The 26,811-nt window shown below is 41.0% G+C and overlaps 1 protein-coding gene across 1 annotated transcript in view; it reads left to right on the plus strand.

Annotated features, from left to right (window-relative positions):
* Positions 1-26,811, plus strand: part of FANCD2 (FA complementation group D2) — a 1,101,131-nt gene that overhangs the window by 154,745 nt on the left and 919,575 nt on the right. The window contains exons 12-14 of the mRNA XM_086938826.1: positions 3,539-3,639; positions 4,484-4,595; positions 8,991-9,026. Of these exons, the coding sequence (XP_086794952.1) occupies positions 3,539-3,639; positions 4,484-4,595; positions 8,991-9,026 (249 nt within the window). The remainder of the gene's footprint in view (positions 1-3,538; positions 3,640-4,483; positions 4,596-8,990; positions 9,027-26,811) is intronic.

The raw sequence follows: 26,811 nt of genomic DNA on the forward strand, positions 1-26,811 counted from the left end.
CGGTACATAGGGGAAGTCAGGGTATTTCCTGTCATCCGATGACCTTTGTCAGGTGTACATTTCCGGGGCTTTTTATAGTGGAAATTGGGGAGGAGTTGGTGAACACCCATAAACATGTTGGATTGTGATTATGCACAGTCTTGCAAGTCATTCCAACTATCTCCTGCCACTTCCAGTACCTGAATGTAGATTTGTCAAAAGGTGGCAAAACCAGAACATTGCTAGCATTCATACCCAGATATAATATACGCCCCAATGTAATCAAGACAGTTATTGTCAGATGTCTGATATAAGGAGAACAGTGCCATAATTTGTTACCTTACTCCTTTGCACCAAAAGTGACAACCCGATCTTTGGGCCTCCAGTCTCCGACTAGAGACTGACAATTTTAGATGATTTGAGGAGTTTCAATGGGTTTCAGTTTCTGACCTCACTAGCCCTGCCAGCCTCAACAAAATCAGCTGCTCTGGCATTACAAAAGCAGAGTCAAAGATGGGACCCATCAGATTAAGCAACCTTCATCCTCTTCCTTTACCACCTGCAATTCCGCATATGCTTTCCCTTAACGGAGCATGAGTAGCCTGTGGATGGGCAAGGATCTCTCACTCCCTCTTGAGACTGGGTTTGGACTCACCAGCATGGAATCTATTCAGTTGCCAGCCATGTGACTGACACTCCAGATTCCGAGGTCAACAGTCTCAGTTGGTTTCATCTTGCCGATCACGAGACACCACACCTTTGCCCTCTGGGGCACCTCTCAGCTGAATGTCTTTGCCATTTCGCGATAATGCCCATTTTCCACACTCTGTGTCCTCCAGTATGATTTGCCAGAACATTTGGGAGGGTGGGGTGATAGGAGAAATTGATTGAGGTTGAACTTTGTGCTTTAGTACATGGTTCTCTATCAAACCTTTGATTCCTCAAGTTCTAAGGAAGACTCGCCAGGACCAAGACACATACCGACCAAGAGGATGTGGCAGGCAGCCCTCCTATGCCTCCACTTTGCCTTCCTCTGTAGATGTACCCCTTCTCACAGTTGGAGCAGCAGGTACTGCTTTCCAATTTCCAGAGCCTCCACCTTAATGTCTGGTAATCTAGTGGGGCGTTCCTGAGCTCCTTACAGCTGCCAGTGGAGATGGTAAACATAATGCTGTCCGCTTGTTGTTCCTTCACCAAGTCAGTCTGCTGTGAAAGGTAAAATAGATTTGTTGGATGGTGTATGAAGAAGAATGGTGATCTGCCTCAGGCTTGGCTGTTGGAAGTCCTCAGCTTTGTGCTCTCACTGGCCTAGCAGGGCTGTGAGGTGGGCATTTTCAAGGGATACTTTGCAGCCTTGGCTTTGTTTATCTATTTACCAGACCAGCCATCCCGATTAGGTTTTCAAAGAGACTGACAAAGATATTTTCGCCAAGTCTATTTATCATGCCCTAATAGGACTTGAACTTTGTTTTGATTTTTTTGATGCATGCTCCTTTTGAGCCGCTCCGTATTGGTCAGTGGAGATTGTTGAAGTTTAAAAGTTTTTTTTACGGCTATTATCTCTGCGAAGCTGTCAGTGAGTTGCAAGCACTGAGCGTCCTCCTGTCATACACATGCTTCTTCCCAATTAAGCTGATCCTCGGAACTAAAGCAATCTCGGTCAATAATTGATTGACCAAGACTGCTTTACCCTTCCTACCTACTTTTCGCCTAGCCATCCTACCAATAAAGCGGAGAAGTTACACCAGTTGGATCCCAGAACAGCAGTTAGTTTTTACATCAACTGTACCAAAGAGACCAGGTTTGAAGACCAGCTCTTTCTGTGATACACAGACAGCAAAAATTGCAAGGGAGAACGAATGAGTACATTATCCTGATACATAATATATTGTGTAAATATGTGCTATGCCTTTGCAAAGGAGGAGCCGCCATAGGAAATCCTGACCCATTCCACCGTGATGAAGTCTTACAGCTCAGCACTGGCTGCGAGTTTTCCTGTGTCTGAGATCTGTCGTGCAGCAACATGCACGTTCCTTCATACCTTCACCAAGCATTAGAAGTGTAACCATTTTGCATACTCGTTACGCCAGGATTTCCTTGTGTGACTATTCTTTCAGATCATTACCTGGGAGGGGTAACATTTTCTCTTGGATACTCTATCTACTTGCAGATTCCTCACAGGTCCCACACAACTCACTATTCTGATGGACACTCATAGGCCACCATCAATAAGGTTCCAATTCAGATTGTTGCCCAGACTGCCTTAAGTTTTCCCTTCATTCCTTTTCTCTGCCTCTAAGGGCACAGAAGAAATTTACCAGGAACTGACGTTGTTGAGGCGGAGTGGGTACTAAATGGCTCCAGTGAAGTCACTGTGGTTGTGCTTCAAGTGCAGGAATTAAGCCAGTGCTCCCTACTAGCATAGGAGAGAATGCCATCTTTTTTTCCCTCATTTTTCTTAATAAAATAACTAAATTATTTTCTGGAGAGGAAAATTGTGTAGTTTGAATTTTGACAGCGGAAAAAATTAAGGGTTACGTTTCCAACACTGCTCTTGACCTGTGCAGCTGAAATATTAACAAAAGTTGGTACTTCTTCCTTTCATAGACCATTTCTTCAACTGCTTTTTGTTCTGGGCTCATTAAAGAACTATTTTCAGATGCTACTGCTAAAAAACCTCTTTGGATCCTCTAAACATCAGTAGCTATAAATAAAGTGGCTAGGGCTGTAATTGCATGGTTTTTCAGTCACAAATTCTACTCTTGGAGGCCAGCCTTTAGTTTTAAGCCCAGTAGTGAGAGATGTCGCTCAACAATGTGCATTCCACCTCTTTGTACATTCTCTTTTAATAGGATGATCAGCATAGCTGATCCTTTGGAATCTTTCAGCTGCTTAATGCCCTTTAACCAACCACTCCCAACCCGAATTTACTTTTTCAATTAGAAGAGGTCGTAAGGGTGCCAGACTTCTCCAGGTATTGCTTTCTTGTGCAATAGGTGATTGAGAGTGTGTGTTCATTTAACCCGTGGTGTCACTTTGATCTCCTACATGTTGGCCCGCTCTTTTTAACATGTGTTCTGTTGCAGCACAAATGTCCTCAGACCTTGGTGCAGAATTCCATAGTTGTGCTACATACTTCCCACAAAATATTCCTGCCCTTCATCCATGCAGGCCTTGATGATTAAAAATGAGTGCGTCTAAAGAACATAAAACATGAATTCCTGCCTTGCATCAAACACTGCAAAACATGAAATGAACATGTGATTAAGATTCCAGAGCGACAGACTTTTGCAAAATATCAATTTTAGAAGATTTCTAGTTAGAGGTGCTAAACTAGTTGCCATGCACACAAGTTCTACATTTGTTCAATGCACAATGAGCACACGTGACATCACTGCATGCTTATTTACCTGCATTGCTATATACTAAAGATTTATCTAAAACATTTTGGTGGATTTCTTTTATCTTATTTTACTTGTTGTGCTCTCTATAAATGCTAATTCTTTGAATAATGTCACACTTCATCTTTAAGCAAAATTGCATGTTGATTCTTTTGCAGGTCATTTCTGATCTGCGCAAAAAGCTGGACTTGGAATCATGCGTCTTGCCACAACAGGTGCAAGCTTCCCAAAATAAAATGAAAAGCAGGATGAAAGCCGGGTAGGTCATCTGCACATTTTTTTGGCTTAATCTGCAATTAAAAATATATTTGAGTAAAAAACAAATGAGACATTTTCTCAAAGTTTCTTTTTTTGTTTACTCTCTTTGTCTCCAGCATTAGCAAAGAAATTACTTTTCAACATTAATTTGACTTCTTCAGTTTGCATTGAAGAAAACACAAAATTCATAGTGGTTCTGCTTTAGTTCACTCCTGTGTTGGAAAATAGAATATTTAGTTCAGTTTTTTTACTGCAGTGGAGGAGAAGAAAGTAAATACAGCAGTTGAAATGTAGTCCTTTTATCCTTCCCGTCTCAAATAGCCTCTGGCCGAGGTTTGATACCAGATGCAGCTAATCTATTCTTAATAGGTAGTTTACTCTCTCATGTCCTTTTCTTTTGTTTCTTGTTTCCTCTTAGGAATGTAATGGATTTAAATGTAAGAGTAATGAGGGGGAAAAAGTGTGCATATGTTTTAAAGAACATGGCTAAGGAGAGTTGTTCATGTGCCAAGTACATTGAGGATTCATAGCGATAGGAAAATATTATACAAAATTCTACAGTATGCAATAAAATTCAATGCACGCTATGTGGACCAAGATGATGATATCTGCATACATAGGTATGCTGCAAGTGTGTGGATTTTAGGTGATCTGAAGGAGGCAGTGGACTGAAGGTTCTGTGTGTGGTGTTGTAAGACACATCACTTATGGCTTTTTTTTATCCTAACTATTTTTTTTATTTTAAAAAGGTTTAACATAACGTTTAAATAGACAAGAATATAATTTTAATGAAACACTTGTGTTTTGTAATTGGAGTGATTTTTTTTTGTTTTCTCCATTGTTAGGTCATCTGCTAACCATACCAACAGCAGCAACCAGGACTGTATATCTCTGTTGTTGGATGTGATTAAGGCAGCAGTTAGATTTCAGAAAACAACAGCAGAAGCGTGGACTAAGGTAATCTGACGGTACTAAGATGGATGTAAAATAGTCAGCTATATTTTAGACCCTGCATTTCTAGGAATGAAGTAGAAACAGTGAACCTCCTTAGCCAAGCACCGATATTGACCCCACAGCTTATAAAGTGCTGAAGGTTCAACGATGACACCATTCCTGCATCTGTTGAAAGGGAAATAAAATAGCTTCAGAGATGTTTGTAATACTATTTCCACATAGCAGCCTCCTTAGCCAGGATAGAAAAGTACTCTTTTCTTTATTTCGGCATAAAACTACATACTTACACCTTCAACTTCTGAAACTATTATGCTTTAATGCCACCATGACCAATGTGCCTAAATTCTTGAAAGTCATATTAAATCTCCTTTATCAAAAACATCCCATCTTTATGCTGAAGCTCATGTAATTTAACAGAATTGAGAGCCTACTGATGACATCTCTGCCTTTGAAGACTCCTCACATGTCCGTAATAGTGGAAAAACATTGCTTCTATTACAGCCCCCCTTTAGTGAATCCTCCTATGGTTAAGTAGCTTCTGACACCACCTTAATTTCCTGAGAAATTAGTCTTGGTGCTTTACTTTCCACATCTGGTGCATTTCTTTAGTCTAATTATAAGAATTGTTGCACATATATGCACCTTGTCCAGTGCATATAAATGGTTTGACAAAGTCCTTGGGTGTAGATACGAAATGTTATTTCACGTGTGTGCTGTTGCGTCTAAAAAGTGTTAGTTTTTCTTAATAAATTATTCATTGCATTTCTGTTTGACTGTATGGCCCTGTGGAACTAATGTGTTTGGTTTGCAGTGGGAAATGAAAAACCTCATGGGCAGGGAGCCTCAGAATTTGTCCACCATCTGTTAGTGGGTGTGGATACCCCTTCTACCTTTGTATCACCAAGGCAGGAGAATTTGATAATGTGCTCCCTTTCTTCTCCGCTTCTTTTCTTGACAACTGGAATTCCACCAGGAAACTCTATTGCCCCCCTCGCCTTTACATTAACCTTAACCCACTACCATAGTTTGCATTCTCCTTCCATTTCAGTTGGTACACTTATACTCACATACAAATTTATGCAAAAACTTGAGTGGCATTAGATCCAGATTTCTGTGCCACCTCAAACTTGGAAAACAGTCACTGTGTGAATACATTCAGCAGATCAGTAAAAATTTGGCTCTTGCCATACATGCAACTATTATATTTACGTTCAAAATAAACGGTAGATGGGTTCTTGTGTGGCACATTATTCTCAGACTTTTCTTCAACACCTCATACTTATGGTCTGCCCCTCTGATACATTGTGTTTAGACCTTTACCTTCTATTACACAAATCCTTTGTTCTTGGTCATGGACAAGATCTACAGCCTTTCACAAGAGCTCTTGGGAAAATCTCCATGCTTGCCTTTTGCACAAATACTTTAAAATTATGAAGAACTGGCTTTCAGACATGTTTGTTTGCCTTTATTCAACGGCCGTGAATGGGACAATGAAGGAAATATTTATATTTCGCAATATAATTTAAAGCAACTAACGTTTTAGTCTTCGAGAGAAGCCGTAAGGTTTTCAACTGGCTCGAAACATGGTTACTCTTTCTTTATTCAGACAGACTTTGACATTGGCATCTGTAGTATCAGTGTAGTTATTATTTGATCTTCCAGAAATTCTCCACAGCAGCCCATTTATAGGACTAATTATTCATTCCTTTTTTCCTGAGGTCATTGTTGTTTCCCATATGAAACGCAGGACCTTTCTCCGTCAGTCTTTTCCAGTGGGCCCTGTTCTAATGGGGCCCAAACACCTCTTAATAATCTGGACTTTAAAAGGGCTTTGATATTTTATACCAAAATGGTCTGCTACCACAGAACTTGAGGCGTGTCTCCTCCATGCCTGCTCCAAAAGAGAAAAAGCAGGAGCTTTGGCTTCCAACAGGCCTTATGAATTTGTAGGTAGCCACCTAATCTCCGGTCTGTTAACACTTAGTGTTGTATATCATTGCCTTTGCATGTTATCAGTGTGACTTATCAATTGACTTGATATTATACCTATCGCCATCTGCGAGCTAGCATGCCTAAAATTTGTTTTCCAGGATGGTAATATTAAGTTAGGAACATAGTTGCGAGGAATACAAATATAGCAACTATTTTTTACAGGTGGGGTGTATCTTTTATTAAAACACTAGCAGCCCGTCCCGACCTTGTCCGGGAGCAATCAGGCTTCTCCGACCCCCGCCTGCCCCGACATTGCCCAGCAGCCCGGGTCCCCGGCCGCTCCGTCCCCACCTGCCCCGACCCTCGCCTGCCCCGACATTGTCCCCCAGATGTCACAAAGGCCCAGTGTTGAGGCGCTCTGCATAAATCTCCATGGCAGATGCTGTAAGTCCCTGTCCCCCGCCTGCCCCACCCCTCGCCTGCCCCGACATTGTCCCCCGGAGCCTTTCCTCAGCCGATGTAAATTGTACCCTTCTGTTTTGTTGTAACTCTCCGTCCCCCGCCTGCCCCGACCCCCGCCTGGCCCGACATTGTCCCCCGGAGCCTTACCTCAGCCGATCTAAATTCTATCCTCCTGTTTTGGTGTAAGCCCCGTCCCCCGCCTGCCCCGATCCCCGCCTACCCGACATTGTCCCCCGGAGCCTAACTCCCCGTCCCCCGCCTGCCCCGACCCCCACTTGGCCCGACATTGTCCCCCGGAGCCTTACCTCAGCCGATCTAAATTCTATCCTTCTGTTTTGGTGTAAGTCCCAACCCCCGCCTGCCCGACATTGTCCTCCGGAGCCTTACCTCAGCCGCCGCTCCTCAGTTCACCGCTCCTCGCCGCTGGTCACCGCTCCTCCCGCCGGTCCGCTGCTCCTCACCTCCTCCCCTGCGCCATGTCCGCCGCTCCTCCTCGCGCTCTTGGACGCCGCACCATCCCGCGCTCCTGGCGTCAGCACGCAGGTCGCGGCTGGCGCTACTTCGAAGGGACTACTTTTTTTATAATGTACATTTTTTAAATATAACCTATTTTTTAACTTTATATAGACTATGTCCATCTGCACACCCTGAGGATTACAACAATGTATCGGGTGTGTGGATTGGCGCTGTGGTTCCAGAGTTTACCCGCCTCAAAGCCTCAAAGTTCTTCCTTTATAATAGTAGTATAGATTAAACCATAGCTTCCACTCTCTTGAAAGCAATCTGTCTTTCTTGTGAGGGTTTTAAAATAATGACTTATTTTTTTGTCTGTGTGTATATGCTTACTTTGTTAATAACGCCCAGTACTGACCACCTGACGTTAACAACCAGATTACTATTGAATGTACCTATTTTTGCATCAATTTGATTTGACCCTTTTCACACCTCCCCAGGGCATCCGGACTGGGTGTCCACTGCTAATGTTGAACTCTGACAAGATCAGAGACAATTGTGGCTGTCAGGGACTTACCTACAGGTAAGCTACACTGCCAGCATGGCAACAGCAAAACTCTTACTTGGAAATTCTAATGGTGTTTCAGACCTGTAAATAAAACTGTTACCTTGTCAACCTCTTCTATGAGGAGGTGACAGGAGGTCACCTTCATCTAGATGGACTAGATATTGTATCTGAAGGTTGAATAATAATCAACTGCATCGGTGTCCTACACCTAGGTTAACTTAATATGGCTATTGAAGTCTGATTATTTCTCACCCACATACATGCGTGTCATACATTCTGTGTGACGTTACAGGGTTTCCGTCACCTTGGTATGCCTTGCAGGGGATTTGAAGCTTGTTATAATAAGCTACCTCTTTGTCTTCCTTAAACCGGTCCGTGTCTAGAAAATGCAGAACCTCCTCTCATTTAACAATGCTCTAAACGCTTTATACTCTACTCCAGTCCTTATATATTAGGCATCTCTGTTCCTGGAGAGCTTGCCTCTTCCAGCACATGAGCTACTCAGACCACGAGACTAAATCCACTGCTCAAAGCGATTTTCCTGTATGAAGCATAATAATCCAGGATACAACCCAATGGCACCATGATACATTCTTTCAAAGGCAAATTTGATGTGGTGTGACTGGTGCCAATCTTTAGCAAATAAACACTTCATTCAAGCTTTCCCATAGAGGACTGTAGCAACTCAGAATTCAATGCATAGTTATCCCATAGAAATCCAACACCAAATGGGAACTCTTTAGGAGATTCAAGTTCTGTTCGGTGTCTTTAATGCATGTGGCTAGCTGTTCAAAGGTTTGCAGTACTATGTAGGTTACATTAACTGATAGTTTATGTCTGAAATACATTCTGTATATTGTTATTTACAGTATTTTAAAATTCTATATTTTTGCATTTAGCTATGTTGCTGTTGAACAATATTTCTTAATGTTTATATAAAATGTAACTGGAGCTGTTTCAGCTGTTTCTACTTTTTCTTACAGGCAATAGAGAACATTGAAGCTGTGGCAGATCACAAGGTGACTAAATATGATTTTTTTTTAAATAAAATGAACAATTTAATTAGCCAAATGATTTAATAGGAGCACATGATAAAATATGTAACCTGTTCAGATGTGTATCCATTACCTTGTGTGATCTATGGATGTGGCAGGCTGGGATAAATTAGTGGCAAAACATGTGTTGGGTGAGTTCTGACAAAAGCCTTTTTAGCAGCACTTTCCAGGGGATAACTAAAAGTTCTTAAAAGCCATCTAATAGCATTCTCCAAGCGCAACACACAGAGCCTGATTTAGGGTCTGGTGAATGAGTTCTCAGTCACAAACATGATGGATTTCCTGTTCGTCCTGATACAACCGCATTATCTCTTGCTGGACTTGCAATAAGGTGAATGGGAATAGCCTTAATGTATGTGATGGAGTATCCCACCTCCAACTACTAGATCAGGGCCAAAATGTCTTGAATTACTAAGAAGGATACACAAAATGAAAGAATACTACAGGTTAAAGCATAACATTAAATGCTGAAAATGTCATTTACTATAGCACAGCTGTGTGCTTCTAGTTATTATTGCTGAAGTAAAATCTATTTCGAAGCCAATTTTAAGGCAGGTGAGCAGGGTAACTTGTGAAGAACCACCTGCCTTGAGGCTCGCCTTTTGCGCCTTGCTTTTAGCTTAGCGTTAGTTGTGGCTATTTATTCATGCGTTATATTCCATTTTGTATGTAATAGATCAATGTGAACCTGGTTAGATATACATTCTTCCAGCCACGAATTACATACTTGCATGCAACTTATTTGTGTTTCTGTTTAACTCTTTCCCGGATGCATAATTGATGTCGGACCGTTCCTGTAGGTACATAATCTTGTCACTTTTATTTAATTCAGTTTCTTTTTTGACCCACTGTATTTGTGGGGCAATACAGTTAAACTTCAGCTTCTATAATGGTCTTTCAATATTATTTATAACTAATACATAAAGTGCACTCTCGTCTGGAACAACCGTGCATGGTTACATGCTGTTCATGTTGGGGGTTGGAATACTTCTCTGTTGGACCACAGCATTGCTATTGATCCTTTTTATGTGCTCACATATATAGCAGCCATGTTGTGTGAGGATGCTGACTCAAATGTTGATATGGTTCTCTTGAATATGGAACAGCGGTCCTGTTCGTTAATCTAGAACCTAAGCTGAACAATACTTGTACATATGTACCTCACATTTCAAATTAATATCACTGTATGTTTACTGCATCACGCACATGCTTAAACTCGTTATATTTGTTTTCTGAATCCCTTTATTGGAGTAGGATGTTATTATTCTCAGGTACTGCATTATATTAAGATGTTACTGATGTGCATAGACATTGGTTATGAGTCTGTAGCCCAGAGGATCTATGTGTATGTTTCATGCACAATGACACGATGACTTTGTAGCCCGTTCAGTTACATATAAACCATTTTTTACTGTACCAGATGTTTTAGTGTATTTAGCTTCTGTTTGTGTTGGTCTGATCTCAGTGCCTTCCCCTCATTTATTTTGTGGAGAAAGTACATAAAGCTATCCATTTTGATGAATACTTCTGTCCATAGACCCCTCACCTTTAGAATATTCCCCAGGTGTCAGACTGAATCTGGAGGTTTTCATAACATGCCCCAGTACACCACCATGTGGCTCTGCGGAGCAGAGATTGTGTAAGTCCCTCCTCTATGCGCCGATGTATGTTCATTTCTTCCTGCGCCTCCAGAATGATGTGGAGCACTGCTCCCTTTTTAGGTCGAGCCTGCTTTCGCTGCGCTTGCGCAGTCTCGCTGGCAAGATCTTATGATCTAAAGAAGCTTTCACTAGCTGGCTTTAAGCCCCGCCCCTCTTTTCTATTGGCCGGCGTCACCCATTATGCTAAACAGTGGCCAGCCATTGGCAAGGAGCTTAGTGTGACGTACAATTTTCTCTTTTTGAGACGGCCCACTTGGACCGGCTCGTCTTACTTTTTAACTTAAAAGGTTTCTTATCTTTATGGGGCCAAACACATGGCCACATAAAGATAGCAACCTTTTACGCCAAAAGGAAGTCAAAGGAGCCCGTCCAAGTGAGCCGCCTCAAAAAGAGAAAAGTCTGTCTGGCGAGCGCTTGTTTTCACTATATTTTCCCGAAACATTAATGATTGCCACGAAACAGCAGGGGGCAACCACGCTGCTTCAAAGGAGCTGGGAGATACAGTAAGTTAATCTTCTCTTAAAAGCAGTTATCTTCTTGAAGGACTGAAATGCAATTATCTGATCACTTTTTTTTGTAGCCTGGCATCAATGCAAGAATGTTATTACAAATATGATGGTACTCCGCAGCTCTTTTCTCAGTGGTCTAAAATGGCATCTTTCACAAACAAAAGCGCTCTGCAAGCTGTTATTTTGTCCTTATTGCAAACTAATTTCCAATGACCCAATGCTGGTTCTCTGCTGTGGGCTGCGGGAGGATGCACTATCTGTCGATGAAACTCATTTCCAGGCAATAAAGAGCCCCTTCTGGAGGGCGCTTGTTTCTTTGTTGTTGAGAGCTTGCTTATGGCCCTGTTTGTGTTATATTTCAAACTCAACGGATCCGAGAGTCGGTATTGGATTTTGCTAGGTCTTTCATTGTTATTATATTTTAAGTAAATGTAGCGTTTCCTGATTTAATGCTGTTTTTGGGACCCACGCCTACATTGCAACCTGTATTATTTCCTGCAGAAAAAGGACTGCACGACAGCAACAGCAAAATGAAATGATTAAATATAATGTGATATAGGAAGAGCTCTGTGGCCCGGCACTTTGTTTGAGGAAGCTTCCTGCAAGTTAAACACTGTGATTTGGAAGGCCTTGGAGAAAACCGCGCCACATACATACAACCACACACACAACCACAAACACAACCACACCACCACACACACACCACCACACACACACAACCACACACACAACCACACACACAACCACACACACAACCACACACACAACCACACACACAACCACACATACAAACACACACACAACCACACACAACCATACACACAACCACACACACAACCACACACACATCCACAAACACAATCAAACACACACAACCACACACACACGCCACACACACTCTCTACTACACACTCTCTACTACACACTCTATATAACACTCTCTACTACACACTCACTACTCTCTACTACAGTCTCTACTATACTCTACTACACATTCTATACAACACTCTCTACTACACACTACTGCTCACTCTCTACTCTCTACTAGTCTCTACTACTCACTCTACTACTCACTCTACTACTCACTCTCTACTACACACTCTACTACACATTCTTCTACACTCTACTACTCTCTACTACTCTCGACGACTCACTCACTACTAGACACTCACTACTCTACTACATTCTCTACTATACTCTACTACTCACTCTCTACTACACACTCTACTACACATTCTTCTACACTCTCTACTACTCTCTACTACTCACTCGATGACACACTCCCTACTAGACACTCACTACTCTCTACTACACACTCTATACTACACTCTCTACTACACACTCTACTACTCACTCTCTACTACTCTCTAATACACACTCTATACTACATACTCACTCTACTACACACACTACTACACACTCTACTACACACTCACTACTCTCTACTATTCTCTACTACTCACTATACTACACACTCACTACTCTACTACAAACTCTCTACTACACACTCTACTACACACTCTACTACTCTACTACTCACTCTACTACACACTACTACACACTCACTACTCTACTACACTCTCTACTATACTCTTCTACACACTCTATACTACACACTCTACTACTCACGCTCTACTACTCTCTAATACACACTCTATACTACACACTCTACTACACACTCTACTACACACTCTACTACACACATTACTACACACTCACTACTACACACTCACTACTACACACTCACTACTCTCTACTAGGCTCTACTACTCACTATACTACACACTCACTACCTACTACACACTCTACTACAAATTCTACTACACACTCTTCTACACTGTCTACTACTCACTCGACTACACACTCACTACTAGACACTCACTACTTTCTACTATACTCTACTACACACTCTGTACTACACTCTCTACTACACTCTACTACTCACTCTCTACTACTCTCTAATACACATTCTATACTACACACTCTCTACTACACACTCTACTACACACTCAGTACTACACACTCACTACTCTCTACTACTCTCTACTACTCACTATACTACACACTCACTACTCTACCACACACTCTCTACTACTCACTCTCTACTACTCACTCTACTACACACCCTACTACACACTTTACTGCACACTCTCTACTACACACTCACTACTCTACTACACACTCTCTATTACTCTCTACTATTCTCTACTACACACTTTATACTACACACTCTCTACTACACACTCTCTACTACACACTCTCTACTACACACTCTCTACTACACACTCTATACTACACACTCTACTACACACTCTCTACTACACACTCTCTACTACTCACTCTACACTACTCACTCTACACTACTCTCTACTAAACACTACTACACACTCTCTACTACACACTCTCTACTACTCTACTACACTCTCTACTACTAACTCTACTTCTCTCTACTCGACACTCTACTACACGCTCACTACTACTCTCTCCTACTCACTCTCTCCTACTCTCTACTACACACTCTCTACTACACTCTCTACTACTCACTCTCTACTACTCACTCTCTACTACTCACTCTCTATTCTCAACCTCTCTCTCTACTACTCTCTACCTCTACCCCTCTACCTCTCTCTATGCGCACTCATATGCACATATATATATATATATACATATATATATATATATATATTACCTACTGGCGGTCGCCAGTAGGTAGTTATAGTTAGGATTGTTTTCCATAGGAAATCCTCAACATTCTATTTGGAATAACTTTGGCCCTGGTTGAAGAATCTTAGCGAATTTCTCAAAGAAGATGGCTCGGTCCGCTGCGCTCCTTCCCTGAAAGTTTGGGGGGGATTGGTCAAGTGGGGGCTGAGATATAAGGGGGGTCGCAAAACGTGTTTTCTGCATGTTATTTTCCATAGGACCTTTAGACTCGGCTACAGGTCGAACGGCTGAATGGATTTATAAGAAATTTGGCAAAACTGTAGAGTCCGGTTCGCAGATTACGCTTTTTTTGGAATGGTGTAAATCCGTTCAGTAGTTGTTGAGAAAATTAAAGTTAAAGTCAATTATATATCTATAGGCGCGCACGCGTGCGCGCACTCAAGCGGCTGCGCGTGAGCGGAATTTTTTTTGCTGCGTGACGTCTGTTAACGTTCGATTAGAAGGAAATCAGGAAGTTTTGTTCGCCATTTTGTCACTGCGAGTAAATATATTGTTCATTTCAAAGCGTTGAAACATGGAAAGGGGAGAAGGTAGAGATTGTTTTGCTGCGTAGCTTTTCTCGGGGTGTGCAGTAATGCCCTTAAACGTAAAAAGATATAATTTTTTCCCGAAAAAAAAAAATACGGGGTGCGCGCACCCGGTCGCGCACACCTAATTACAAGAGTGTGAAAATGGAGATAAATCAGAAGTTTGAGTGCTTAGATATAAGGTGGCTCTGAAAAGAGCCCTTGTGTTAATTGAGTGTTTTCTGCATTTATAAGTAAGTACCGATGCAGAGCCTGATGTTGCAGAGGAAGATTCTGTTTCCCTCATTCGTGAAATGAACTCCGTCTCTCCTATAGACGTCTTGCATGTGGTATCGCAAGTTGTTGTGGTAAATAGAACCCATGCTATAATCTCTGAGGAACGCAGAAACAGATTTATTTACATGTCTCCTTGCTTTCTCAAATTGTGCACAATGTTGATTGGACCAATTCCCTTTCTGTCTTTGGCATATATTGGAATATACCAAGGCAGATCGAGGAAAAAGTGTCATCAATTGTCGAAAGGTGTCTTTTAGAAGCATTTCCAGACCTACCCCAGTGATTGTGCCTAGATCGTTCCTACCACAGTGCACAATTATAAGGTCTGGTTCTGGGAGATGCATAAAAGTTTTCACCAATGGAATCAATTGGTGACATTTCAATCCTCTTTTGGCAATCCATGTTATGTGTACATTTGGTAAGCCGAGGTTGCAAATTCGTCTGCTTACTGCATATTTTTCACTCCAGTGAATATAACTGTGTCTTATTAGCCAGACCTTCATTTTCAAGGGATTTGTAGTCGTCCTCCGATCGGTTCTGGAAGTGGAATGGTAGTTAGAAGTTGAAATTCTAAATAAAGAAAAAGGAAGAGGCTGGGTGTGGTTAAAAAAATAAAAATGATTGGTTGATTGTAATAAGTGGACATTGAACAGTACGTTGCATGTTAATGTTTATGTTAAACGAGAAGTACTATTGGGTGTGAAAAAACAAGACATGTAACAGAGCTGTGGATTGGCAGGTGTTTCTAGAGGGAAAACAGTCTTCTTAGTTTGCTGTAGAACGTTGAGACATGAACTTTTGACCTGGGCCTTCAGCAAGGTGCAGAATGAGGTGTACCATGGAAACAGCCGGAGATGGCAGTTGGTGATGGGTTCACTCTTTGGTGCCTCTGTGTCTGACTCTGTTCTGTGGTGGCAGGCGGAGAACTGTTTGTTATTGTAGAGATGAAAGGGTGATAAGGAGAGAAATACCATATAGCGTTTGGCCTGTAGTATCGTGGGAGCAGTGATTAACTCTGAGTGAAGCGGAACTGTGGCGGTGCTTGGTAACAATAAAAATTTTTTTTTAACAGTGGTATAACTGTCTGTACGGTGCGCGACCTACTAAGAAAAAGTTCACGGGCCGTAATTGGCTTGCAGGTTCTAGTATCAGTAAGTGAGGTCGAGAAAAGAAAACATTCAGGACTTTATTTATGAAGGCCTTGCGCCACCGGTGCGTCACTGTTTCCTATTTTAAAAAATGAGGCACCGGCGGCGGAAGGTCTTCATAAATAAGGTCCTCAGTGACTACAGTTAAGGTTATGTGGAACCCATGAATAGTTTTTCAATATGAAATCATTTCAGTTGAGATTATGGATTAAAAGAGAAACCGTGAATATTTGAAATGTTTATTTAGAAATGTACTGTTTTAAAGGCAAATCATTATGTAATATGAGTACAGAAATTGCAAAAAACACAGTAATTGGTATTGTCAGTAGTACATGGAATACAAACGCTATAGTTGAAGAAAAATGAATATAGTTGGAAAAAAACATTTTACACTCTTATAAGGAAGTATATTATATTTTAATAAATGGAAGAAGGTCTCTGGCCTTTCAGTTTAGAAACGATATATGAAAATGCAAGTGGTTATACATCATTACTTTATCAATCAGCTGTCTACATGCGAAGCACTATCAAGTTTGTGTTATGTTACTGTGTACGGGGAAAAAAAGGCGCCAAAAGCGACAAAATGGCGAGAGGTGCATGTATGTAATCTGTTGGATGCTGCGGAAATCACTATTGAGGAGAACTACTGTATTGAGATATCTTTTGAAGGTTGCAGTATTGCATTTGAAATACAGCACAAGTAACAATGGAAATATTGTTGAAAGAACATATTTTTCTGTAAAGTATTTTAAATTAATAATTTTATAGAAAATTAAAGGAGCAGAGGCGTGTGAGGTGGAAATAAGCAGTTGAGATGCGAAATGGCGTTTACAGTTATAAAAAACTCGTTTATAATTTACACATTAATTAGGGTACATGTAGCATATATTAGCGAGTTTTGCATCGAGTACGTTTGAAATAACCTTAGATAAGATATGCAATAGAATTGTTGAAATTATACTGTAAAAAAAAAGTTGAAAATCGAGTAGCTGAAGAAACAAATGTAGTCCACATAAAAGACCAAAATTTAAACAACACGAAATCATAATGTCCACTGTTAGTAAAGCCAATAGGTCTGTTCTTCAAAAGAAAATATGGAAAAGAACGTGAAGAATATAGGGAAGCAAAAGGAAATGAGGACGTCAATGGCTTGTATAAGAGTTATTGAAGCATTATTTAGGCAAAATAGGTAACTTCTGCTTGGAACAGGAAATCACTTTTATGATTTGAAAGTATGTCAGCTATCCAATGGAAAAGAGTAAAGCAGTACTCATGATCTGTTAAAATCTGAGCCTCTTTTATTATCAGAGGGCAGCTCGGTGGGTTTTCGATGTAGTTCTCTGTTAGGAAAGAGTTAACCGTCCATTGTGTAGGCAAAGTATGCAGCAAGTGCTTCTAACAGGAAATCATTGTTATCATCTGAAAACATGTCAGCCATCCAATTGAGAAGATGAAAGGAGCATTCATGATCTGTCATTATTGGAGCGTCTTTTACCATCATAGAACAGCTCGGTGGGTTTTCGATGTAGCTCTCTGTTAGGAAATCTTGCGCCGCTGCGAATATATTCCAATGACCCAGAACTCCTTGTATCGCTGCAAAGGCCATAAACCCTCCGTTGTAACAAAGCTGTTCATGATCAAGTAACGGATTCATGAGGTGATTGTAATTCGGTTCAGGAGGTACCAATTTGCAGAGACATAAATCCAGGGCCCATGTGAAATCACAGCTCAGGCAATGAAATACAGGCTGCACACAGGTGAAATACGAATATCGAAATGATAATCGATATGAAGTATTCAAAGTTGAGAGTGGTAAGGTGCCGTAGTACAGAAGCATTCTCTGTCGAAATAGTTCTAAGTAGTCCGGCTCGTTTGCGAAGGCAGGAGGGACATCCATTTTGAATTTCCCAAGATGGTACAGGAAACGGCGCAGCACTGCCGGTTGTATAGCAACTCCACAGAATTAGGTCGCCGGCTATGCAGTGGAGAGGAGCAGAATGACTTGATAAATTTTTTAGGAGTCTAGTCACTTATATATTGCTTAGTAGTTATCAAAAAAGTAGCTTTTCTTGAAGTGGAGGATGCGTTAAAAAATAAGGGAGTTATTTGACCAAGTTGTAAAGCAAGGTCAATTTTTTTTACATCAATGCTGTTTTCTGTGAATGTTAGCTAAGTGAAAGATATGTGTGTGCGCAGATGCAACGTTCAGTTTTAAATGTGACAATGGAGGTCTTGTTCATGTCTTCCGATTCAAGGTCGGTATTCGCTGCCAAATACAAAGATCAAGAAACGCATGCGTGGGGTAGATAGTCTGCATTCTTAAAGGAAAGGAAATGAAGGGTTATTTTTACCGCGTTAGCATTGTCGTTTAAAAAGTTACAGTGATTTTCATTATATGTTAAGAAAGTGTCACTGATGAAGACTGAAAATAAATCCTTATAAATAATAGGGACTGGTGTATTTTAGAAAAGGTGTGTAACATTACATGAATTGTAAAAAAAAAAAATAATGTAATTGAAAGTGTATGGTTTGAAAATGAAAAGTAGAGGTTTATAGTTCACGTTTTGAAAGCGGTTCTAGAGGGTCAGATGCATGATAGATTTATAAAAAATAGAACATGTTTTTCAATAGTATTATGGAAAAAATATGTGCCTTTATGTACTATTTAGATTATCTGCCTGTTGCCTATTCTTTGAGTTTTAGTAATCCTGTGTCTTATAAGTTTTCCAGGGGCGGTTTGAGGTTCATGGTGGGTTTGGGCAGGGAGGGTAGGTTGGGGGTTTGTAATAGGGGGTCCGGGTGGGGTGGAGTGTGGAGTTTAGTGAAGAGTGAGGGGGGCGGGGGGTTAGGGTGTTTGGTAATGAAGCAGAGTCAGAGGACGCCAAATTTCTTTTATGGGGTGCCACGGAAATATGTATTTATTCTCAGAGGTTTATTATATTAAGGATATATATTAACATGGTGGCTCTTGTGGTTTTGTGGTTCTGTGCATGTGTATAATGCTGGCCCTGTAGTTTTTGTCTATGGACCTCATTACGGCACAGGGGAGCCACGTTGCACAGTGTGAGATCAGAGACTTAGGAAATAAAACTTTATAATTGTAAGGGCTCTAATCGATACAAATCGCCCGTTCTCGGTGTAAAAAATATCACCGCTATTGGTGGTATTTTCTACGGTGTTAGTGCTCGAAGGAGAATAGTAACATATATGTGAAATAAAATTATGTAACAGGCTCAGCATTTCACATTATCGCGTGAAAACAAAAGTTGTTCTCACATAGCAATAAGTCTCTTATAATTAAGGGACGGAGTGTATATAGTGCTATTTACAACTCTGCTATGTGAACGATGTCGAATATTTCATAAGAGGAGTTTTAAAAGGTTTTCGATAAACTGGTTTTCCAGGGAAGTGGGTGGAGTGTTCTGTGTAAATTGCAGAATAGAAACTAGTAAGAACCAATTGGAAGTGTTGTTTTAAAGTCACATGACTTTACATGCGTGTCTCGACGCCTTTACTCGATAGGTGGGTGCGCGCACCCGGTCGCGCACTAAATTTAAGCGGTGAAAAAACATCCTATAATATGCTCTTGGAGCACGTTTTGGTAGAAAGAGTTAGTTCTGAAAATAACTTTTTTTTTTTTTTTTTTTTTTGGAAACAAGTGTTATGATGCTTTTGATTTCTTAAAGTTGCTACGACATTTTTCAGTATGTCATACTATCCAAATAAAGTGAAGAAATTTAACTTTTCTTGGAGCATTTATGACTCTCAATTTTGTGTTTAATTAGAGTAAAGCTTTGCTCTCCGTATACAAGAAGTTTTCCACAGTTCGTGCACGTTCGCCAGATATGGTTTCAAGTCCATTTCAGCACTCGATGGAGATACAGGTCGTCCACCGGAAGATGTGCTGATTACTTCTGATGGTAATAGCGTGGCCTCCGTTTTTCTTGTCAAAGGTGGTCGCTCATTTCCTTCAGATTCGGAAGATGAATGCGGAACGGTAGCCATTGCAGCGAAGTCTTCGGGAAGCTGTTCAACGTTGTTCTCTCTTGAGAGTAGAAAAGAAAGTGATGGAAGTGGGTGGAGTGCTGCGTGTAAATTCCAGAATAGAAACTACCAAGAACCAATTAGAAGTGTTGTTTTGAAGTCACATGACTTCACATGCAAGTGTCAGGTCCTGTACGCGATAGGAGGGTGCGCGCACCCGGTCTCGCACTAAAATAAAGCGGCGAAAAAACATGTCATAATATGTTCTTAAAGCACGTTTTGGTAGAAAGAGGTAGTTCTAAAAATAACTTTTTTTTTTTTTTGGAAACAAGTGTTATGATGCTTTTGATTTCTTAAAGTTGCTACGACATTTTTCAGTATGTCATACTATCCATATAAAGTGAAGAAATCTAACTTTTCTAGGAGCATTTATGACTCTCAATTATGTGTTTAATTAGAGTAAAGCTTTGCTCTCCGTATACAAGAAGTTTTCCACAGTTCGTGCATTTCATGTGCACGTTCGCCAGATATGGTTTCAAGTCCATTTCAGCACTCGATGGAGATACAGGTCGTCCACCGGAAGATGTGCTGATTACTTCTGATGGTAATAGCGTGGCCTCCGTTTTTCTTGTCAAAGGTGGTCGCTCATTTCCTTCAGATTCGGAAGATGAATGCGGAACGGTAGCCATTGCAGCGAAGTCTTCGGGAAGATGTTCAACGTTGTTCTCTCTTGAGAGTAGAAAAGAAAGTGATGGAAGTGGGTGGAGTGCTGCGTGTAAATTGCAGAATAGAAACTACCAAGAACCAATTAGAAGTGTTGTTTTGAAGTCACATGACTTCACATGCAAGTATCAGGTCCTGTACGCGATAGGAGGGTGCGCGCACCCGGTCTCGCACTAAAATAAAGCGGCGAAAAAACATCTCATAATATGCTCTTGGAGCACGTTTTGGTAGAAAGAGGTAGTTCTGAAAAGAACTTTTTTTTTTTGTTTTGTTTTTTTTGGAAACAAGTGTTATGATGCTTTCGATTTTTTAAAGTTGCTACTAAATTTTTCAGTATGTAATACTATGAAAATGAAGTAAAGAAATTTATTTTTTCTTGGGGCATGTATGACTTTCAATTTTGAGTTGAATAAGAACGAGGCTCTGCTCTCCGTACAAAAGAATTTCTCCACACTCGTTGCATTTCATGTGCACCTTCGCAAGATATGGTCTCAAGTCCATCTCAGCACTCGATGGAGATACAGGTCGTCCACCAGAAGATGTGCTGGCCACCTCTGATGGTAATAGCGTGACCAGGGCTCTTGTCGATGCTTTTGCATAATGCTCAGGGTGCCTTTGTTTAACATGCCGCTGCATGGTGTGTATAGAAAAGGAATATTTTTTATTTGGATTTCCCCTTGAGAGCTCCGAATTGCATATCGTGCAGGTTACTTTTGGCGCATTCACTTTCTTTTGATCTTTAGGATAAGTAAAAAATTGCCAAATGAAAGATTCCTTTTTTCTTCTTAACGGTGGTCGCTCATTTCCTTCGGATTCGGAAGATGAATGCGAAAGGGCAGCCATTTCAGCAAAGTTTTCCGGAAGATGCTCGATGTTGTTGTCTCCTGAGAGTAGAAAAGATTGTGAGGAAAGTGGGTGGAGTGCTTCGTGTAAATTCCAGAACAGAAACTACTAAGAACCAATTGGAAGTCTTGTTTTCAAGTCACATGACTTTACATGCGCTTCTCAGGACGTGTAGGCGGTGACACTATCTAGTTACGATCGTGATTACATACTTAGGAACTAGCATTCAAAAAAACTATGAAAACATATGAAATTCACTGAAAAAACCATAGGTTTGACACCAGTTATAGTTAGATGGAAATTTTACTGACATAAAACCAATGAAATTCCACGTTATAGTTAGTTTGGACTCACTATAACTTGCGCGTGTAATGCACTGCTGATGACATCACATATTACATCATTCATGACATGGTCAGTTACATCACTCATGACATCACTGATGACACCATCCAGTGAATGTGTGTCTTTCTGAAAAATAAATATGTTTTATATATGTATATGTAAAGGTCGATGGAAGAATAAATGTTTAAGTGTCTAAATGGATTTTTTTTTTAAATTGATTGGTAACTGGCTTATTAAGTGTATCTTAGTGAATACATATATTAGCGAGTAATGTTTAAAAATTTAAATATATGTATCAGTGTTTCACTTTGTGTATAAGTGGCTGTATGGGTTGGTGAGTAGCTACATGTGTGTGTATATGGGTTATTATATGTTTTTTTTAGTATCAGTATGAGTGTCTGTATGGTTTGGTGGGGGTGTTACTTAGCACATAGATGCATCAAAGACTGACTCACTGTTTGTATGTTTTTTGAAAACAGCATATGTGCAGGATTGTATGAGTAGATGAGTGTGTATATGTGTGTGTTAGTGATTGAATGCCTATCTCAGTAGTGTGTTTATCAGTAACAAGATACATTTTAATCTAGTATATGTGAGTATTGATGTATATAAGTCAGTATATGTGAAAGTGAGAGATTGTAAGAGTTCCTGTTTAAATAAGTATGTGTTTCTATAAGTGATTGTTTAAAAGAGTACATATGTATAAGTTTCCTTAGAAGTAAGGTGGTAGTGTGTGTATATCTGTATATGCAAATAAATGGATGTTTATTAGTTTATTTGCATATGTGAGTATATGTGTGAGTAACTTGTTGATGACTGTCGGTGTGTAACAGGATGAATAGGTGTATCACTACATATGATGAGTGAGTATATGTATGAGTGACTATATAAAACTGTTGGTGAATGTGTGAATGTGTACATAGATGGTGAAATTACTGAATTCGTTGTTGTAACTGGTATGGGTATATCCACTTTTTTGAAAATGTTAGTTTCTATTTTTGAATATGTGTTTCAAGGGTTACTTTACAGTGAAAGGAGATCAGTCACTGTGTCACAAGGATGTTGTCATCAGTGATGTCATGAGTGATGTAACTGACCATGTCATGAGTGATGTAATATGTGATGTCATCAGCAGTGCATTACACGCGCAAGTTATAGTGAGTCCAACTAACTATAACGTGGAATTACATTGGTTTTATGTCAGTAAAATTTCCATCTAACTATAACTGGTGTCAAACCTATGTTTTTTCAGTGAATATATATATATACACAGACAGAAAATGTGGTTCAGTCAACCCTCAAAAATAAATATCAACAACTAGAGAGACTTTACGAGAGGGAAACGAGGAAGTGGTGGGAGGCCACCTCGCTGCAGCACTACGTGGATGTTAAAAGGGTCCCACGGGGTCTTCGGATCTACACGATTCCAGCCTATGAGAATCCTGACCCAGAATTACTGAGCGAATGGGCTACTCTGACAGCGCGCTCTTCGGAAGGGATGTTATGCCTTCTAATTAAGTTTGCCTGGAAAGATAGGGAGAAGGCTTTACAAGACATTGAAGCGCTGGAAAAAGAGATTGTAGATCTGGCGGACCAGGGACAACTGGATACAGAAAAGGAGTCCATGAAAAAAAAGGCTAACAAGCTATGAAAAGAAAATCCAATTAAGGAAACAACAGAAATTTGAACGCGATGCTCGTGACTATGAGCAAGGGAGAATTCTGACCTTTGCACGCAAGTATGATGCGCCTCGCCGAGATCTAAAGGCTAAACGGCAGAAACCAACAGTACAACGAGAAACTTCAGAGTCTGAGGTGACCAGTGGAGAGCAATCCGAAGACGAGGCACAGAACCGAGCGCAACATAGCGCACAAGCAAGTGAACCGGCTTCTTTTCACGAGGAATGCGATTTAATCCGCACCAACTGGCTAAGAGGAGGGAAGAAGCGCCCCCCAGAAATCACCAAAGACATAAGCGGAGACGCATCACGAGACGCGGCGGGAGGAAGCGGAGAAGGAGAAATCAGGAAACAGAGGTCCCGGCAGAACAGGCCCAAGAGGAATTAATGGAAAATCTTAATATCATCAACCTCTCAGATAGAGTGCTCACTAAGGACGAAGAAAATGTCCTTAAGCTAGGACTTTCCTTTTGTCCTACTGGCCGCTACGAATATGTACAGACACGAATAGACCTATTCCTGTTTATCCGCAAACTTAAACTTTGGAAATATTTCAAACAAAAAGCTCTCAAGGAGAAGGCACAAGGTCCACCGAGGGGGACTGCCACAACTCATATTGATCCCACCGAAATGAGCATCAATGACTTGGAGGGCTTAGCGGTGCTTGAAGACCTATTGGAAGAAGGACTAAGTCAGACTGCACCTCCAACCGACACCGTTGGGAGAGGCACGTCTATGGGCATAACTCAGATTGGAGAACCAAGCAATTTCAAGCCAACTTCCCGCTTTCTCCCACAGACACCAATGGATGCTTTGGATATCTTTTCAGATGCAGTTAACCAGGACCTACGAAAGCTTTCGCAATCCGAAGAATCACGGAAGAAGAACATACACTGGAATCTGTCATTCCAACAACGTAAAGCAATCACTAATCTACAACAAGATGATTCTATAGTAATAAAGCCCTCAGATAAGGGCGGGAACGTTGTTATTCTGAGCCGTGAACAGTATTGCAAGGAAGCCCTCTGTCAACTACAAGACTGTAATAATTACATGCCTGCAACGGAACGAGAGTATCAGGAGAGTATCCGGAATTACCACTCCCTTGTTGATCAATGGTATGGAAAGGGCATACTAAACAGGGAGGAATACTCATTCCTACAGAATAAACAACCGAGACTACCGAGTTTTTATCACCTCCCTAAGATTCATAAACACCCCACGCAACCACCAGGGAGGCCCATCGTGTCATCTATAGGTGGGCTAACTGAGAATATGTCTAAATTTATTGACTCATTTTTGGCACCTTGGGTTACCGAATTGAGTTCCTATACCAAGGACTCTAAGGACTTTTTGAGGCAGATACAAGACGTGGAGTGGGAGGAGGATCTATTGATGATCACTATGGACATCTCGAGCCTCTATACGAGCATCAGTCATCATGATGGTATTGCAGCAGTTAAGACATTTTTGAATCTGCGACCCGCCCGGTACCTGCAACATAGTCAGATGATTTTGGACTTTATATCATTTTGTCTGAACAATAATATTTTTATTTTCCAAAATCAACGATACAGGCAAGTAAGGGGGACTGCGATGGGCACCTGCTTCGCCCCCAGTTACGCGAACCTTTTCGTGGGCTGGTGGGAGAAGCAGGTGGCCTGGGCAGACGACAAAACCCCTTGGGTGGAGAAGGTGATATGCTGGAGAAGGTATATCGACGACCTCTTCCTTATTTGGAGGGGGTCGGAACAGTCAGCTCTGGAATATATTAAGATTCTAAACCAGAATGATCTTAACCTGCATTTCACCTGCACATTAAGCAAGAGTGAGGTCAACTATCTAGATCTCAGAGTTTTCGTTGACTCAGGCAAAATCCAGACCGCCCTCTTTAGAAAAGAGACAGCGGGTAACTCTGTCCTCCACGGACGCAGCAGCCACCCGACCTCCCTGGTTAAAAGCATCCCCTACGGGGAACTGTTGAGGATCAAGCGCAACAGTTCTCTGGAGAGAGATTATACAGAGGCCGCCAAACAAAGCGTTAAACGCTTTAAATTTCGCGGCTACTCTGCAACTACCCTCCATCAAGCTGAGAAGAAGGCAGAGAAAGTCAACAGATATACCCTCTTACAGGACAAAAAGGTGGGCAGCCCAAGAGGAGGGAGTGGAATCATCAGACTCATCACTAACTACTCAGTGGCAGCTAACAAGGTGAGAGCCATTATGGCCAAGAATTGGGGGATCCTGAAATCCGATAATGTAATCGGCAAGGATCTACAACAGCACCCCATGATCACCTTCAGGAGATTAAGATCTTTAAAAGACAGACTAGTCACTAGCCACCTACTGAAGGGCAAATCCAAAGGAGAACTGCAGTCGATGCATGGCTCGTATCCGTGCGGGAAATGCAAAGCCTGCAGTAATAGTCAGAGGGTATTGAGCTATCAGGTGCCACACAGGGACTCTAAAATTAAAATCAACAAGTTTATTACTTGTTCGACCACATTTGTGGTATACTGTTTGAAGTGCCCCTGCGGACGGATGTACGTAGGAAGCACCACGAAAGCAGTAAAGCTGAGAATCTTAGAGCACCAACGAGCCATTGCGAATAAAGATGAAAATTATCCAATGGCCCGGCATTTTGCAAGCCACCATAACAGCGACAGGACAAAACTCAGCTTCTTCAGCTTAGACTGCATCCCTCAAGACATCAGGGGTGGAGATCTAAAAAGGCGACTTAGACGCTTGGAGTCTCAATATATTATCGACCTCCAAACGAAGTCACCGGGAGGACTTAATGCAGGAGAGGAGCTACTATCACACCTATGAACACTTTCCCTTGTTTCTGAACCACGCTACTGTCTGAAGTGAAACCTTTTCTTTAGGTAAGGTATAGTTATCATTTGGTCTACAGAAGAATCAACACCCCCCGCCCCTCTCACACCCCTTTCCTTTAGTTAGGGTTTATGTTGTGTGGTTTTGTAAATACTGGTACTGTGTCTATGGCCATCCAGGCCTCAATTGTTACCAAAGATAATGAAATCACTGGGATTGGGTTATTTCAACTGTATACCAACACTAGTATAGGATAATTTGGGCAATGATCTTTTTTGCTAAAGTATGATTTTGTGTTTAATAAGCCCATCCAGGGCTCAATTATTTAAATAACACGAATTGAATGTCTATAAATGTACAATTTATACCCATTGCTCACAAATTTGAAATTCGTTTTGTAAATAGCGTTATTTCATCGTTCCAAGATGACGCTTTCATTTGCACTGTTGAACCTTTTTCTGTTTCAATGAATTTTGCCTTATCAATTGCTGCACTG

The sequence above is a fragment of the Lissotriton vulgaris genome, chromosome 9 (assembly GCF_964263255.1).
Source record: "Lissotriton vulgaris chromosome 9, aLisVul1.2, whole genome shotgun sequence".
NCBI lineage: Eukaryota > Metazoa > Chordata > Amphibia > Caudata > Salamandridae > Lissotriton > Lissotriton vulgaris.